At 42.9% G+C, this 18,037-nt stretch overlaps 1 protein-coding gene and 1 pseudogene across 2 annotated transcripts in view; one reads left to right on the top strand and one right to left on the bottom strand.

Annotated features, from left to right (window-relative positions):
- Positions 1–18,037, bottom strand: part of EVA1C (eva-1 homolog C (C. elegans)) — a 163,549-nt gene that overhangs the window by 67,774 nt on the left and 77,738 nt on the right. For both annotated transcript variants that reach the window (XM_006862528.1, XM_006862529.1), the window contains exons 2-3: positions 11,066–11,262; positions 6,717–6,840 (exon numbers count right to left, since the gene is read on the bottom strand). In XM_006862528.1, the coding sequence (XP_006862590.1) occupies positions 6,717–6,840; positions 11,066–11,262 (321 nt within the window). The remainder of the gene's footprint in view (positions 1–6,716; positions 6,841–11,065; positions 11,263–18,037) is intronic.
- LOC102822948 lies at positions 3,857–4,042 on the top strand (annotated as a pseudogene).

Here is an 18,037-nt window from a genome sequence, read left to right as displayed (position 1 = left end):
TTGCATGTAATATTAATGATATTATTCAATAATTTCTGCATTCCGTTGGATCAGAAGGGACCTTTCTGTGGGATGGGCACAAATATGAACCTCTTCCAATTGGTTGGCCTGATCTTCCAAATTTCTTGGCATAGTTAAATGAATGCCTCCAGCACTGCATCAGTTTGTTGAAACATTTCAATTTGTATTATGTCAACTTCTGGAACCTATTTTTCCCCAAAGCCTTCAGTACAGCCTAAACTTCTTCCTTCAGTGCCATTGGTTCTTGATCATATGATAACTCTTGAAATGGTTGAGCACTGATCAAGTCTTTATGGCACAGTGCTTCTGTGTTTCTTCCATCTTCTTTTGATGTTTCCTGCATCGTTTAATATTCTGCCTGTTAGAATCCACTTTTCTTAGGGGACTGAAATTGTTTAAAACTGGGCGAGACTTCTCAATTTGTGTGACACTAGGAAAGGTCTTGGCATTCTTTTGGAAGTGGGTCACCAACACTGACATGGGTTTAGAGGGAGAGTGGTAGGAACCTGGGCATTGGTAGAGCCACGGCTCTGCTTCAAATTACAACAAAACTCTGCCTCCTAATTCTGCCGATTAAAAAGTAATGAGGTCATTCAATTACTTTTGTTTAATACACATTCACATTTGCTTATAAGCAATGGCCATTCAAAGGTGGGCAATGGGAGTAGTGTGCAATTATAGAGCTCTTTTTTTTTTTTTTTAAACTGACATTGTTTATGGTGATTGCCAATGCATGGTGATATTAAAATGCAGACATTTTGTCACCTTTATTGTGTTTCCAAACTCTCTAGACACAATATATCCTGATAGTGCATGCACCCAGGGCAGACCACTTCTACCTGCCTCCTTCTACCTTAAAAACACATACACACACAAATCAGTTGCTGTCCAGTCAGTTCCACCCCATGTGGATCAGAGTAGAACTGTGCTCCATGGGGTTCTCAATGACTGACTTTTCAAAACCAAGTTGCCAGGTCTTTCTTCCAACACATCTCTGGCAGTAGCTGAGCACATTAACTATCTGCACCTCACAGTGGCTACCACCCACACTGCCCTTGTTAAATCAGGACCACTCAATTATTCACGCTTTTCTGAGAATGACTTTAATCTGTTTATTGAAATAATAGCCACTGATCACTGAGCTCACTTTGAAACATAAATACAGCACTGTATTTTTGCAGTTTTCACAAAAGCCTCATGCATTATCACACTAGTACCGTCCTGGAGGCTCCAAAAGGTCTTCTAAACTGCCAAGGTTACACAGTAGCTCAGCAGCAGGAAGATATATGAATTGAAAATTGCCTGAATCCCAAACCTTATTGAAAACAAAATTCCCTGAAGGATTGAGATTTGGAGGGACAGAAAGCAAAAGTGCAAACTGGGGAATGGCAAGTTCTAGTGATGTTTGCTGGAGTCTTTGGAGTGGTACCAGCAGTTACTAACTGAAAGGTCAAAGATTCAAGTCCACTCAGAGGTACCTTGGAAAAAAGGCCTGATGACCTGCTTCTGAAAAATCAGTCATTGAAACCCAGTGGAGCACAGTTCTGCTCTGACACACATGGGGTTGTCATGAGTCGGAGTAGGCTCAATGGCTATGCTACTGGTTTTTTGTTGGTTTGTTTAGTTAAGACTGTTGGTAAAATAGTCTTCCAAAAAGCAAAGCAACCTACAAACTCAGTGAAGTGCTTGCCAACTTCATTGGTATAAAGATTCCCATTATGACTGATTTCACAGAATATAGGTGGACATGGGGAATTTTGAACATTATTACTCCTTATATTTTGGTCAAATGTTATTGATATAGTTCGGTTTTGGTTTTTTTTGGTGGAGGGGCAGAATTACTATAACACTGTGATTATCTATAATTTCTCTCAGGTAGACCTTCTATGCCTAGAAGTGGACCCACTTGCTGATTATTGGTGGTCTGCAGAAAGCTAATCACTCACAAAATGGGTGTGCATTAATACTGGTGATAGACAATGGAGAAAAGTACACTGTTTGTTTTTACAAATAGGGCAACCTCACAATGCCCCGGAGACAACAGACAAATTGAGCTCATGAAGAAATGAGAGAGAATGGCTCAAACAAATGACCGAGATGCAGAGCCAGAAGACATTTCTGAGAAAGAAAAGGTAAGGTAATAGAACTAACAATAAAAAAATAATGATTAGGTATCTTCAAAGCATTGATAGAGAGATGGAGGAAAGCAAGAATACAATAAAACGTTAGAAGAATTCAGGAAAACACTAGAAGAACAAATAGGCAAAATAAATGCAAATTTTGAAACAATATAGAACCTGCGATTAGAAATCCAGAAGATTAGTGCCAAGCACTCAGAAATGGACAATACGTTGAAAGGGCAAAGAAGTAGATGTGAAGCAATGGAAGCCCTAATTAGTGAGCTTGAAGAGAAATCTCTCAATACTAGTATTCTAGAAGAACAATCAGAAAAAAAAGAATGAAAAAATCTGAAGAAAGCCTCCTAGTAATGTGGGACACCATGAAGAGGAGCAACTTGGGATAATTATAATTACCGAACAGAAAGAGACAAGCACATAGAAAATTGTAGAAGAGTTGTTGGAAGAAAACTTTCCTAATATCATGAAAGACGAGGAGATAGGCATACAAGAAGCTGAACAAACCCCAAACAGGATAGATCCCAAAAGAAAATCACCAAGACATATCATAATCAAACTTTCCAAAATCAAAGACAAGGAAACAATCCTGAAAGCAGCTCTGGAAAAATGAAAAATTACCTACAAATGAGAACCAATAAAACTACGTTCTGATTTCTCAGCAGAAACCACGATGACAAAACTCTGAAATAAAAAGATTGCCAACCAAGAAGCATACATCCAGCAAAGCTGTCCATCAACTACAACGACAAAATTAGTAAATTTCCTGATAAGCAGAAATTAAAGGAATTTGTAATGACCAGACCAACTTTGCAAGAAATGCTAATACATGTTCTTTGGACTGAGAACCAATAAGAGCAGACAACAGCCTGAGATTACCATTCATGATAACAACACCCAGAATTCAATCCAGATATTTTGTTTTTGTTGTTATTTTCTGTTGAGTCAGTTCCTCCTCATAGCCCTGTGTAGGGCTTCCAAGGAGCGACTGGTGAGTTTGAACCACCAAGACTGAACATAGGAAACCAGAGATATCAATGTATAACGAAGTCAACTACAGAGCAAAAAGAGGGAATAGTATAGACACAGAACTTTCAAATGTCAAGAAAGTCAAGTAAATTTTAAGAGAAAACAGATTGCTTTAAGCAGGGGGGAAATTTGATAAATTGCAGGGTAACCTCAAAAAAAATAATACACCTGCACATCAAAATTTTTAAAAAGGGGAAAATCAGAAAGATTTAGTAAACATTGCTGTTGTTGTTGTTGTTATGTGCTGTGGAGTCGTTTCCAACTCATAGCGACCCTGTACAGGGTTTCCGAGGCTGTAAATCTTCACAGGAGCAGAAAGCCTCATGTTTCTCCCACGGAACAGCTGGTAGTTTCCAACTGCTGTCCCTGAGGTTCGCAGCCCGATTCGTAACCACTACACTACCAGAGCTCCTTTTAGTAAACATTAGCATAACAGAAATGAAAATGAAAAGAATATCCAAAAACAAAATGAACTCAACATAGAAAATAACATGGAACAAAGAATCCAGCAGCCACACACACACACACATACACACAAAACCACGGCGTCACTTGGTGAAGGGCTGGCGCTCTGTGCTTTCTGTGATCCATGGGTAGTGATGGTGGCTGTGAGTGCAGGGAACCGTTGCTTTTCCAAGTCACTCTCTTCCAGGCACTGTCCAGTAGTCGGTATGGCCCATGGAAATCAAAGAGAACTTGCCCGCCAGAAAAACATGAAGCAAACCCAGGAGATTAGCAAGAAAAAGAGAAGAGGATAGCTGAGTACTTCTCAGAGAAAGCAGAGGGACTCTGAGATTATGCAACAAAAGCAGAAAACAGCTAATGAGAAGAAGTCTATGCAGATGACAGAAAAATGATGACTGATGAATTTGGAAAACCTGGGTGCTACTGCCAACTAGGTGTATCTTAAGCTCTAAGATCAAGATTTTGTAGAATGAACAATCATTACAACTTATCCTTATAAAATGGGCTATTTTAAACCTTACCATTTAACCTGACTTAGTGTGATGTTTTAGAACCATTCTTGGAAAAATGAAACACCAACCATGCATGTAAGAAACAAACAAACAAAAACCACAACAGAAAAATGACAATAATCAATTCATGTCTGTTGATAATTACACTGAATGTAAATGGTTTAAATATACTGGTCAAGAGACATAAAGAGCAGAATGGATAAGAAAAAAGGATCCTTCAATATGCTGTCTACAAGAGGCATATCAAAAGACAGAGAAAACCTAAATGCCCATCAACAGAAGAATGGTTAAACAAACTTTGGTACTTACACACAATGGAATACTACAAAACATTGAAGAATAATGATGAATCTGTGAAACACCTCACAGCATTGTTAAACATGGAGGAATTATGCTGAGTGAAATTAGTCAATCACAAAAGAACAAACATTGTATGAGGCCAATATTGTAAAAAAGTTAAAAAATAGTTTTCTTGATAAAAGAAACAATCTATGAAGAAAAACGTGGCGTCAGGATTGGAGGAAGACTCATTAACAACCTGCGATATGCCGATGATATAACCTTGCTTGCTGAAAGTGAAGAGGACTTGTAACATTTATTTATGAAGATCAAAAAGCACAGCCTTCGGTATGGATTGCATCTCAATGTCAAGAAAACAAAAATCCTCACCACTGGACCAATAAACAACATTCTTATCAATGGAGAAAAGATTGAGGTTGTCAAGGACTTCATTCTTCTTGGATCAACTATCAACACTCACAGAAGCAGTAGTCAAGAGATCAGACGACGTATTGCATTGGGCAAATCTGCTGCACAGGAACTTTTTAAAGTAGTGAAGAGCAGAGATGTCAGCTTGAGGACTAAGGTGCGCCTGACCCAAGCCATGGTATTTTCAATAACCTCATATGCATGCGAAAGCTGGACAATGAATAAGGAAGATGGTAGAAGAATTGATGCCTTTGAATTGTGGTGTTGGAGGAGAATACTGAAAGTGCCATGGACTACCAAAAGAACCAATAGATCTGTTTTGGAAGAAGTGCAGTCAGAGTGCTCCTTGGAGGCCAAGATGGCTAAACTTCGTCTCTCCTACTTTGGACATATTGTCAGGAGGGAACCGTCGCTGGAGAAGGATGTCATGCTGCGTAAGGTGGAGGGTCAGAGAAAAAGGGGAAGACCCCTAACGAGATGGATCAGCCAGGTGGCATCATTGATGGACTCAAGTGTGGCAGCGGTAGTGAGGTTGACCTAGGATCGGACATTGTTTCGTTCTGCTGTGCATGGGGTCACTATGAGTCGGTTCCGACTCGATGGCATCTGACAACAACAATAATGGTTGGGGGTGGGATGGAAAATTATTCATGAGCTAGAGGGTAGACACATGTTAACATGGGTGACAGGGCAGGAAATATACAACAAGAGGGAGGTTAGAAGAGGGAAGATGAAAGTAGCGGGAGACACAGTGAAGAATGCAATAGTTAAAGGGAATACAGGTAAATGCTGTCAACTGTTCGTACATGGAGGGAATTGCAACCATGTAGTGAAGCAAAGTGTATGGTATGTCGAATATAAAGCTGATGATCTGTTCTGTAAATTTTCAGTGAATTCATAGTAAAAAGTTTGGGGGGAAAAGAAAGAAAACCTTATGTAGCACCGTTCGAATATGACGCACATGGTCAGAATGAACTCAGTGGTTACTGGTTAGTAGTTTTCTAGGGCTGTCAAAACAACTGAAATGTATGCTGGCATGGTTCTGGAAACTAAAGTCTGTCAGACCATCGACAAGGCACGGACTCTCTGTAGGCTGTAGGGGAGGCCTTTACTGTCTCTCTGGCTGCTGCAGAGCAGTTCCATTGTCTCTTCTACTCTTTTAATAAGGGCACTATTCATATTGGATTAAGACCCAATCGACTCCCGTGTGACCTCCTGGTAACACAACTGCCAACATTTCAAAGACCCCCATTTCCAAACAAGATCATATTGACAGGTATTAAGAGTTAGATGTTCAATATACCTTTTGGGGACATATATTGCAACCCGTAATACACTTGTAAAGTAGCCCATGCTGTAGATGAAAGTGGAAAGAAACTAGTGGTGGCTCAGAAAGCGGAAGTGATGTCTCAGTTGGCAAACCTCGTGACTGATCCTCTCAGGAAAATCAGCAGTCCTAAAAAAATCAGCCTCCTAAAAATATATCCTCTGAAAAGGAGAACTAATTCCTCATTTTGAGGAGAAGCCGTAACAGCCTCTCCCCCACCCCTGATAATCTCTAGCATCTGCACAACTGAGTTTTGCTTAGGGGAAATTTAATTCAGAGGGTCATAAGAACACATATGTGCACACAATGGTACATCGATATATGCATACCTACACACATATACACTCACACACATACCAGGTGGAATAGTGCCCCAACATTTCTATTAACCAGAGTTTCAAAACAAATGCTAAGCAGCAGAAAATTTTCATCAGGTGTGTGAACAAAACTTGGAACCCACAGTACCAAATGCATTGTAGCCTCCCCCCACCCCATCCCCTGCCCCCTGAAGTTACTTACTAGGTTGGCATTTAAAGGAGACCAGGAGGTATTTATTGTTTCCTGGGCAAAGGTCAGGTCCAAAAACACGGCTATTGACCAGGAGGTGGCAGGCCCGCTGGTTCTGGCATTCATCCAGCACCTTCTAAAATGAGGAGGTAGAAAAGGGACAGACGTGAAAGCTGCACACAGCGTCTGAGAGTTCCCAAACCAGGCTGCTCTGAGGGAAGGGATACCTCCCTGCCAGGCCAAGGTTCATGCAGAGAATGCTCGATCTGCTTTGGTCTGTGTCTAAGCTGAAAACACTCAATTATGTGTGAATGACTAGGTTACCTGACATCATCTCCCCACTCTTTCCCAAAGGAAGAAACTTGATCCAACGGCACCAGGCTTCCGTCAGAAAACCAATCTGCAATTAGCCTTGACTGGCATTGGAGCAATGGGTAAAGTATTGGGCGGCTGAGCACAAGGTCCTCAGTTCAAACCCACCAGCTGCTTTTGCAAATCCTAAGAAGTGCTTCTATTCTGTCCTATTATAAGGTCACTACAATTCAGACTCAACTAGATGGCAGTTAAGTGGAATCTGGGGAGGTATTTTTTGTACCGCTATTAATACTTTTGGAGTCTTGGTGTGTGGTGCTGTAGTTTAAGCACTAGACTGAAAGATTTGTTTGAATTCCAAGGTCGGAAGTTCAAACTCACAAGTTGCTCCTTGGAAACCCTATAACAGGGTCGCTAGGAGTCAAAGTGACTTGATGGCACTTAGCAACAACAATATATTTATACTTTTGACAAAAATTCTGCATTGCAAAGTTTCCCAGAGACACAAGCAAGATCAGCGATCTGTAGAATGGGGGTCTGACAGGGTTCTTTCGAAAGAAGTGCCTCACTTTAAAGCTGAGAGAACTGTGGGAACCAGAGATCATAAACATGGCTCCTCGGCCTTAGAAATGGCTCCATACAGGCCACAGAAGAGATTGGCATCTGGGGGAGGCCTGGGAGATCCACACCCTTTCCAGCTTTTTCTCTTTGACCCATTACACAGGCAAACAAGTGAAAATGTAAAAGTTGCCTCACACCCACATCAAATTCAAAACTATGGGACCCACGCCTCCCTTGCTGAGGAACATTCTTTGTGAAGTACTCAGACCCTCTGAAGCATCGGGCTTAAGAGCTTTCTTTCAAATCTCTCTCTCCTGATTTCTTCCCGGCAGCTCAGGGGTTTTTAAAAGAATCTGCTCTGTGGAAGCTCACAGAATGATCTGCCTCAGGCCATGGGAAGGCCCAGCGCTTAGCTGCTGTTCTTCCATTTTCAGGTTCTCAAAAAGAACATGCCTGTCCAAGATAAACACAGAGGTCCCAGACTTGGTTCTGGTAAAAAAGACACCAAGTATAGTAAAAACTCTACCCAGAATCCAGTTGTTCCTTTTGGGCTGGATTTAGCTCAGATTCATGAGGCTTCCTGAATCATCACTTTCTTACCAAACCAAAAACCCACTGCTGTAAAGCCAATTCTGACTCATAGCGGTCCCATGTAGGGTTTCTGAGTCTGTAAATCTTTATGGAAGCAGAAAGCCTCTTCTTTCTTCTGGGGAGTGGCCAGTGGATTTGAACTACTGACTTTGTGGTTAGCAGCCCAACAGTAACCCACTATGCCACCAGATCTCCTCACTAGAGCTCACAAAGCATTTCCATGAAGGAATCATTTGTCACCTTAGGGGTCCACCCTGATGTGGATCCTGCAAGCCCCCAACAGGCACAACTTTCAGATGACAGTGCATATCAGTGACCATGTGCCATGATTAAATGATGCTGATATCACCACAGGAGGCTCAGGCAGGGCTATTTCTAACCTGTGCTGTGGTTGGTAAGTGCTGTCGAGTTGGTTCCCACCCATAGCAACCCAGTGTAGGGTTTCCGAGGAGCTGCTGTAGGGTTTGAACTGCCAACCCTGTGGTTCAAACTGACTTTGCATTTCACTGCTTATCCCTCGGCACCACCCCTGGGAAACGCTAAGAGGAACACTTTCTGTGGACACTGAGTCATGGGTTGGATTAACTGAGGTTCCCTTGTGTGGACATCAACCTGTCCTCCTCCTAAGTTAGGCAACCCTCCCCTGAGGAAGCACCTCGCCTCAGCATCCAAAACAGTTTAAAAGATATGATGTAAAGGATCTCTTGATCTCTGGATGAAAAAGCAGGGCACAGGCTGTTTCTGGCAAACAAACCTTCCAAATAACATCAGAATTATGTTCACAAATGCTAACTTGTCGGCCTGGTTAGGGAACATCTTCTTCCCTCAGGGTTGCCTGGCAGAGGTAGGCGCCCATGGTGAGGTGAGGGCGGTGCCATTCTTTGGAACTCCTGGGTGCCAGGAGTTCAGAGTTTCCCAAAGGAAGCAATTCTGTCTGCTTGGCAGTGGCCCAACATTTTGAAGGGCAGCACACAGCCTGGGACCAGCGATGGGTGAACAGGAGATTTGGGATGAGGGCTGGGGAGACCCAATGAGGCAATGGTTCTGGTGGTGGTGGGGTGGCACCAAAGGGAAGAATTGGGGGTAGGGTGGGGCCAACAAGGAAAGTAGTTGCTCACGTTCAGAAAAAAAAAAAAGGTTGCCTCTCCATAAGGAATGGAAATCACTTTCCATTAACTCAATTACATTTCTTTTGGCTACTCAACTTGTGTTTTCACTCACAACATGGCAACCTGAATACTATGATGCTTGAAATGAAAGTGATAAATAGTGGAAGAGGGCTTTTAAACCTGATATTGCCATATTAATTTTGCTTTTTGTCTTTAGGCCTTCGAGAGAGCTATCTGCATACAATATAATTGTTTCTTATATTTCGCCTAGAAATGTATCTTTACCCACCTTTTCTATGGCTTACAAATTCAAAATGTTTTCTGATTTGCCACCTGCCCTAACCACCTTATTTCAGCATATTCATATGGAGCATAGAAGACATGAAAACAACAACAACAACAAAAAAAACCCAAAGCCAAGACTCCAGTAATCTTGGCCAGCTAACTACTAATATTGAAGGGCTGGGGGAAAAAAGAAGTAAAAATTGCTTGGACAATAGCAGTGGTCTGTGTCCTGGTGTGGTGCTATGGGTTAATGCGCCTGACTGCAAAGCTGTGTGAACTGCCAGGTTGGTGGTTCAAGCTTACCAGCTGCTCCTTGGAAACCCTATGTAGGGGCGCTATGGGTCAGAACCGACTCGTCAGCACTTAACAACAAAAAAGAGTGTTTACATCACAGAGCTATTATGAGGGAGTTTCAAAAAGTTCATGAAAAAAGGGAATTAAAAGATAATGGAATTTTCCTACAAGCTTTTGGAAGTCCCATCATAGTTTTGACCTCCTCATATGCCAAATCTTTCCCTAAATATACCAACCCTCAAAAAGGACTGACTTTTTGGTCTACCACCTCAATTTCTTATACTGACCAGTAGAAAGAACAATCAACAAAAACCATCCAAAATGCTCACAATAAGGATAACATGGCTATTTACAATCATAAAAGGAAAACAAAAAACTGAACTAAAAGACAGGCATCACTATTTTTCTCTTCTAAATATATTCTCAAAGTAGCTGGTCATGACCTCAGATGTCTGCCTCACAGAGACACTTGTGGTTTGCACTGAAGAACCCACAACCTTCCTTTTGTATTGAGGGTTTGATAAGAGATGTGGACCTGGAGGCTGAAGCTCACAAGACTGTAATAAGGAGTACTGACAGAAAGTAAATCCATGTTGCAAATGTATTAAGGGAGATATGCAATAAATAGGGATTCTATTTCAACTTGTTTGAAGTCCTGGTGTGGTGCTGTTGGTTAATGCGCTAGACTGCAAAGTCTGATTGAACCGGGAGGCTTGAGGTTCAAGTTCACCAATTAATCCTCAGAAACCCTAATCAAGGTTGATATGGGTTGGAACCCAACTCTATGACACTCAACAACAACATTTCAACTTGTTTGGTAAAATATCCTTTTGGGAAGCATGTAAATAGCTCATCTGCAGAACTTCTGATTTATATAAATTGGGACTTACATGAGTCAGATTGTTTAGAGCGAACTATACAATCATAGGTATACACTCATGCAAAGGAGCTCTGGTACCATAGTGGTTACAAGTCAAGCTGCTAACCTCAAGGTCAGCAGTTCAAAACTACCAGCTGTTCTGCAGGAGAAAGATGAAGCTTTCTGCTCTTGTAAAGATTTACAGCCTTGGAAACCATATGCAGGGTTGCTATGAGTCAGAACTAACTCCACAGCACACAACCACCACCACTACCACCACCACACTAATGCATGGAGAATGAAAGAGTTGGACCATTTTATCATGTTAAAACGTCTATGAGAGGCAATACCTGCAGTGTGGTGGAAGCCACACAGGGTAGGCTGTCTTTCCTCTGAGATACAGGCTGCTTGGAGCTACACATTTGGTCATCTTGCCCATAAAATGCTGACTGGACACTTATCGTAGAATGCCGAGGACACTGGAGATTCAAGTGGTCCCCATCGCAGGCATAGGCGGTGTGATTTTGCAGGAGTTTAGTTAGGTAACCTGGAAAATATTCAGCCATGTAAAAAACGTGTCATGAAGGTGCCGGACCTCTTCATCTAACTTCACAAAGGGGGAGAAGGATCACTGTCAGCATTAACAACCCAAGGTTGGTTTCTATGAAACAGAGGTCAGATATACCTTCTTTCTCCAAACTATTTTGCCAATTCTGATACCAGCCATCCCTCCCACGGTACTCTCTGCTTCTCTGCCGAGTTCAAGAATTTTTCACACTGGCCATACAGAGCTCACAAATACTCACGATCACATGGTTTACCAGGGAAGTAACAGGCAGGTTACAATTCAGGATTAGGAACAACTCTGGATATAGTTGAGACAGTTTTGTGGCTATACCCATGAGCAGATCTTTCCCTCCTTAGTCTCTTGGTCCTTGGGTCCTCTTGGGTCAGCCCAATCTTTTCCCGCTCAGGCAAGTGTTACAAAGCTCTTTTAGTTTCACTGGTAAGTGCCCAGCGGCACCCCACTTCTCCAGTAAGCCTTGTCCTAAAGGTGCTCAATTCTCTAACTCTCTGGGTTGGTGAGCTCAGAGGCACTCCTTTCCACCAGTGAGTCTCCAACCCAAAAATAATGTCTCCAACTCTATTGCTCTGTCAGTAGGCCATGAAGCCCACCACACCATTTCCTGCTGGTGTCCTGGTTCTGCTGCTATCGGTTCTCTGTGGTACTTGCCACCACCTCTTGCCATCTTAGGCTTTCTCCAGTGTTAGCACTCTCAGTCATCTGAGTCTAGAAAGTTCTCAGTGCAAGGGCCCGGGGTCATGGTGCACTCTGTTCCTGTCTCTTCTTTCTTGGTGGTGGTGAGGCTTCCCCGTCTGTACCTCAGAGATGAGCCATAACTGACCAATTCCCTCCTTAGGATCCATACACATTATTTGCATTATTCCACCCCAACAAGGGCACTATGCATTTATTTCTATTCATATCAAGTTGTCCAGTCCCCATGGTAGGCAACAAGCACATCATTTGCATCGGGTTGCTATGGGTTGGAATTGACTCGACAGCACTTAACAACAACCCATCATTTGGTGGCAGTTACAAGGACACGGTGAGAAAGGCCATATAAAAGTAACCCATTGCTCCATAAACTGGATTACAAGCATTCTAAGAATCCATTACTCCTTCATTGGTTTGGGGGCAGGATGACCTTGATTCTTTTGGGGAAGGGACTGGTAGATGTGGGTGGAGCCACTTTAGCAGCTCTAGAGAAAAGGTCTGGAGCTAGACCCAGATTTGGGACTGAAGAAGCAGATACCCCTTCTCAGATTGGGGCTAGAGACTTCGGCTCTGGTCTGACCCAGTGTAATCTCACAGGGCTCCTCTCCCTATAGGAAGTACTGAGGGGTTGGCCTGGAGCCAAAGAGTCCTGGAACATCTCTATAAAACAGGGAAACATTCTAAGTGGGTGTCCCCCGGGCACGTAGTTGCCTGTCCTGATGGAGACTCTTGCTTTTGATCTTCCATGAGCCTCCCACCATGTGGACCTGGAGAGAGGGGATGCAGTTTGAGTTTATGAAGTCGCTCCTAAGGCTACCTCACTACTAGAGAGGAAAGCAAAGCAGGAGACCTGCCCAATCTAAGGGCCCACTCACAGGAAGCACAGAAGGAGGGTGGGTGGGTGCCAGGTCCCATCCCCCATTCCTTAGCCAGGTCCCATGTAGGTTGGAGGAATAGTGGTTGGGCCTTTGGTTTTGAGAAGCTTTGAGAGGGTCTGGCCACTTCAGGGACCTGAGCTGTTTCTCAGAAAGGGGAGGGAAGGTTCATCCTGACTGTAGAACCCCTTCCTCTGTCTCACACCTCCTGAGGTCAACAGCCAGACAGCTGGGAGGAGAGCCAGGGACTTTTCGCTGAGGTGTGTGGGAGACAGGCTTGGCAGTCCAGTCCGTGGCCTGAGAGGAAGGATGTGGCTCACTTGAAGTAAGACAGGAGGAGGTAGCGCAAAGGGGGTGCTTCACAATGCCCCTGTTCCCACACGGACTGTACTGTGCTTAAATTGTTCCTATTGAAGTCTCAAAATCCTTCTCAGAACCGTAATTCTCCACTTCCCTGAGCATCCCCAAAATGCTCAGTAAAAGGAAGTGAGACAGACTGCCTTGGGTTGTCCCAGTCCAGAATGTTGATGATGAAGGCAAGGGATACACATTGGCACACTCATTCCAGACCTCAACTCTCTCCCTGCAACTCTATCCCTGCACCCCACCCCCCACCCCGCCCCCAACCTTGAAAGACAACAGCCTAGCCAAGAAACCGGAGACACTAAGTCCACTTAGGAAGCAAAGTCTAAATTGGGAAGTAAAATTACTATCAGGCTGTGGGAATGATTCGGAGTACTTCTGGTAAACCAAACCCACTGCACTGGTTGATTCCAAGACTCAACATTTGGTGCCTTGGGTGGTGCAAACAGTTAATGCACTGGGCTGCTACCCAAACACTTAGATGTTTGAATCTACCCAGAGGCACCTCAAAAGAAAGATTTGATCTACTTCTAAAATATCAGCCATTAAAAACCCTACAGGGAAGTTCTACTCTGATACACATGGGGTCACCATGAGTTGGAACGGACTCAAGGACAACCAGTCAGCTGGTCCTTCTGTCCTCATTAAATAGCATTGGAGCTCCAGAGATCAAGTACATCAAAACACAATGTGTGAGCAACAAAATGGTTCAAGCTCCTCTGCACACTGTATTTTTATTCTGAGAATAATATTCTGGAAATAGGAACTTGGCTCATGAACTTAATGAGAGATCTTTCAGGTCCTTTTGCATTCGGTTCCAATGTTGTGCAGGTAAGGTACAAAGACGATACATCAGTGGTAAAACTTCCTGTAGACTCAATCTAATTCTCTCTTCAATTACCTACACCTCCCCAGAGAAGAGGGGTTAGTGACAGGGAGGGGGTGTGAGCGAGCCCTCAGGGAGCTGACAATGCTTTTTTTCTTGGTCTGAATGGTGGACACATGTTGTACTTTGTGAACACTCACTGAGCTTTATGCACATATGATTTGTGTACTGCTTTATTTCAATAAAAATGTCTGTTTTTAAAACAGTACCTGCAGTTACTCGACCAGTAATTGTAAAGTGATAGAGTCTAGACACCATGGAGACTTTGGACAATTTATCAATGAGGGGAGTTGTGAAACTTCTTCAGCAGCTGGAGATGCAAACTAAGACTCTCTAGCTTGGTCTCCTAGTGCTGCTATAACACAAATGCCACAAGTGGCTGGCTTTAAAACACAGACATTTATTTTCTCACAGTTCTGAGAGCTAAAAGTCCAAATCAGGGTCTTAGCCACGTTGATTCCTTCCTTGCCAGTTATACTGGATATTCCTTGACTTGTTGATGATCTGACTTCCTTCAAGTATGTGTCTGGGTATCTGTGTCTAATCTGTTCTTTTTTTAAAACTCAGAAGTGATCAGATTTAGAACCCACTCTACTTGTGTTTGGTTTAATGGGCATTACAAAGACAATCCTAATTACAAACAGGATTACACCCACAGGTGTGGAGAACAGGATTCCAACACATATTTTAAGAGGACACCATTCAATCCTGGAAAGGAGCTCTGGTAGCATAGTGGTTATGAATCGGGCTGCTAACCTCAGGGTCAGCAGTTCAAAACTACCAGCTGTTCCACAGGAGAAAGATGAGGCTTTCTGCTTCCATAAAGATTTATAACCTCAGAAACCCAGTGCAGGGTCGCTATGAGTCAGAACCGACTCCACAGCACATAACAACAACAACAATTCAATCCTGAACATCCTCCTCCAAAGATGCAGCATGTCAGATTTGGGAGCACCAGCGACCACCCCTCGTATGTCTGGTCCTCTAGCGTACCTCTTTCTGTTTGGTCTACTGTGTCAAAAACTACTATGAGGTCAGGAAGAATGACAAGTAAAACTATTCAGATTTCAGCAACATGGAGGACAATGAGGACCATTTAGGGAGTTATTTAGAATAGTGGACAGGGAGAGAAGCCTGTTTTGGAAAAGCCTGAAAAGTGAGAAGTTGGGGAAGTCAAAGATGGTTTTTGTGATAGAATATCTCCCCACCCCACCAAAGATGCCCATGCTCTCATCTCAAGAGCCATATGTGAATATGTAACCTTACATGGCAAAAGGAACTTTGCAGATGAAATACAAGTTAAGGCTATTGAGAGGAGGATATTATCCTGGACTATGTGTGTGGGTCCTTATTTGAGGGAGACAAGTGGTTAAAAGTCAGAAAAAGGAATGCAATGACAGAACCAGAGGTGAAAGTGAAGCATCACAAGTCAAGGAATGCAGGCAGCCTGTTGCTGTTGTTAAGTGTTGCTGTTGTTAAGTGTCATTGAGTTGGTTCCAACTCATAGCAACCCTGTAGAGGGTTTCTGAGGAGCAGCTGATGGGTTTGAATTGCCCACTTTATGGCTGCAGTCCAGCAGTGATCCTGGAAAAGACAAGAACAGAGATTCTTCCCCCTAAACCTCCAGAAGGAAAACAACTGTGCCAACATCTACATTATAGACTTCTGACCTCCAGACCTATAAAAGAAAAATTGTGTTCTGAGTTTGTAGTAATTCGCTACACCAACCATGGGGCACTAGTACAGTCTTAAGAGTCCAGGGGTGGCGATGTAGGATAAGCATTCAACCACACTCAATTTGATTCACAAGGTTGGTGGTTCAAACTCACCAACCACTTCTCAGAAAACCTATACAGGGTCGCTATGAGTCAGAATCGACTGGACGGTACTTAACAACAAACAGCAACAACAGTCTTAGAGATCACTCTTGCAACAACTTGGTGAAGATGAAGAGAGAAATTGGTTGTAAGACCTGATGCCCAAGGAGAGAGTTTTCAGTAATTATGATTGTGTCAACGTTGGGAGAGGCCCATACATTATATATGTGTGTGTGTATATACATATGCATATAAGCCCTAAGTCATAATATAAATAGTCTTTCTTACTGTGAATTGTGGTCAAACTAGTTTGAAAGTGGATGTTGGCGAGAGACCTGGTATGGTGCTACAGAATAAGCACTGCACTGCTAACTACAAGGTTGGTGTGGTTCAAACCCACCAGCTGCCCCTTGGAAGTCCTACACAAGCTCACTCTGAGTCAGAACCAACTTGCAGGCACTTAACAACAACAACATTTGTAAAAAGAGTGCTTTAAATGATGGACTAAGGGCTGCAGCTAAATAGGGAAGGAAATGAACACAGGGGGAGGGGGAGACCCAAGGGAGCAAAGGTCCTGCTGAGGTTGAACAAGGGTCCAAGTGGAAGTAGTCAACAAGCGAGCTTCAAATACAGGAGGTGGTGTGCAGAAGTTGTCTAAATATTGCTTTTGAGGTAGGGTAGTTCCCAGTGATGGAACAGTCCAGGAAGTGACATGGAAGAGGGTGTCATGTTGCTGGGAATGAGGATGTCAGGTGCCTGACAAGTGTCTCTAAAGCTGATGGGAAGAGTAGGGTAGAATGGGACCTGGTGGTAAGGTTGTCCTTGAACTAACGACAGATGACAAAGGACTCAGCTCCTGTTAATGCCTGCTCTAGTGAACTATTCTGTTTCCCAACAAGCAAACACACTCTTTGTACTGTGCTGTACACAGTCAACACATTTCTTTAAAAGAATGACTACTATATTAGTTTCCTAGGATTGTCATAAGAAATTACTACAACTGGGTGGCTTAAAGCAGCAGAACTATATTATTTCACAGTTTGAGAGGCTAGAAGTCCAAAATCAAGGTGGTGGTAGAGCCAGGTTCCTTCTGAAGGTTTGAGGGGTGTTTGGTCTGTTCCATGCATGTCTCTCAGTTTTTGGTGTTACCAGCAATACTTGGCATTCCTTGGCTTGTAGATACTTCACTCCAATCCCTGCTTCTATCTTTACACAGCATTCTCTCTGTGTGCCTGTGTGTTTTTTCTCTTCTTATAAGGACACTAGTACTATTGGATTAGAGCCCACCCTAATGATCTCATCTTAACTTGATTATATCTACAATACTCCCATTTCCAAAGAGCTGACATTCACAGGTACTAGGGGTTAGGACTTTAACATGTCCTTTTGAAGGCCACGATTTGACCCATAAGAAACACTTAGATAGTTTTTTCTATAATGGTTCTCTTTGGATCAAATCCCTACTATGAATTAGGTTAGGGAGAAAAAAGAAGCTTTACTTTTAATAGTTCTACCCAGAGTTTTCAGTCTAACTTTCTATTTGTGGTCAAGTATTTACTACCCTGAAAGGAAAGAAATGTACACTTTGCTAAGAAATCATTTCTTAAAGTCCAGTGTGGTGTGAGGAGACCTTTGATCCTTGTTCAGCAAGGACTTTGGGCGGTGATCCTCTTCACCTACAGCCATGACTATGGCTGCAACCATCTTCAAAGGAATATCTTAAAAGACTTGCAGTGGGCAAAGTTTAATAAGACTTTTATATTTTCACTTTTAAAAGATAGAAGAAGACTCCACTCTGTCTTCAGAAAAGATAAAGGAAGTCATTCTTGGACTCATTCCTGTAATATTTATGAGGAAAACAAATTATTCCTAAACAAATAATCCAGTGACTTGAGAATGACCAGAATGTAAATGACTGGGTTTCAAGACAAGTTCTGGGTGGCATTGGAGGTTTGAGTCCACCTCCAGGGATTCTTGGAGTGGTGCTGTGGGTTAATGCACCCAACTTCAAAGCAATTTGAACTGCAAGGTTGGTGGTTCAAGATTACCAGTTGCTCCTCGGAAACCCTGTACAGGGTAACTATAAGTCGAAACCGACTCGA

The sequence above is a fragment of the Chrysochloris asiatica genome, unplaced genomic scaffold (assembly GCF_000296735.1).
Source record: "Chrysochloris asiatica unplaced genomic scaffold, ChrAsi1.0 scaffold00049, whole genome shotgun sequence".
NCBI classification, from domain to species: Eukaryota; Metazoa; Chordata; class Mammalia; order Afrosoricida; family Chrysochloridae; genus Chrysochloris; species Chrysochloris asiatica.
The sequence above is the reverse complement of the archived record's forward strand: the minus strand, read 5'-3'. Positions and strand labels throughout refer to the sequence as shown.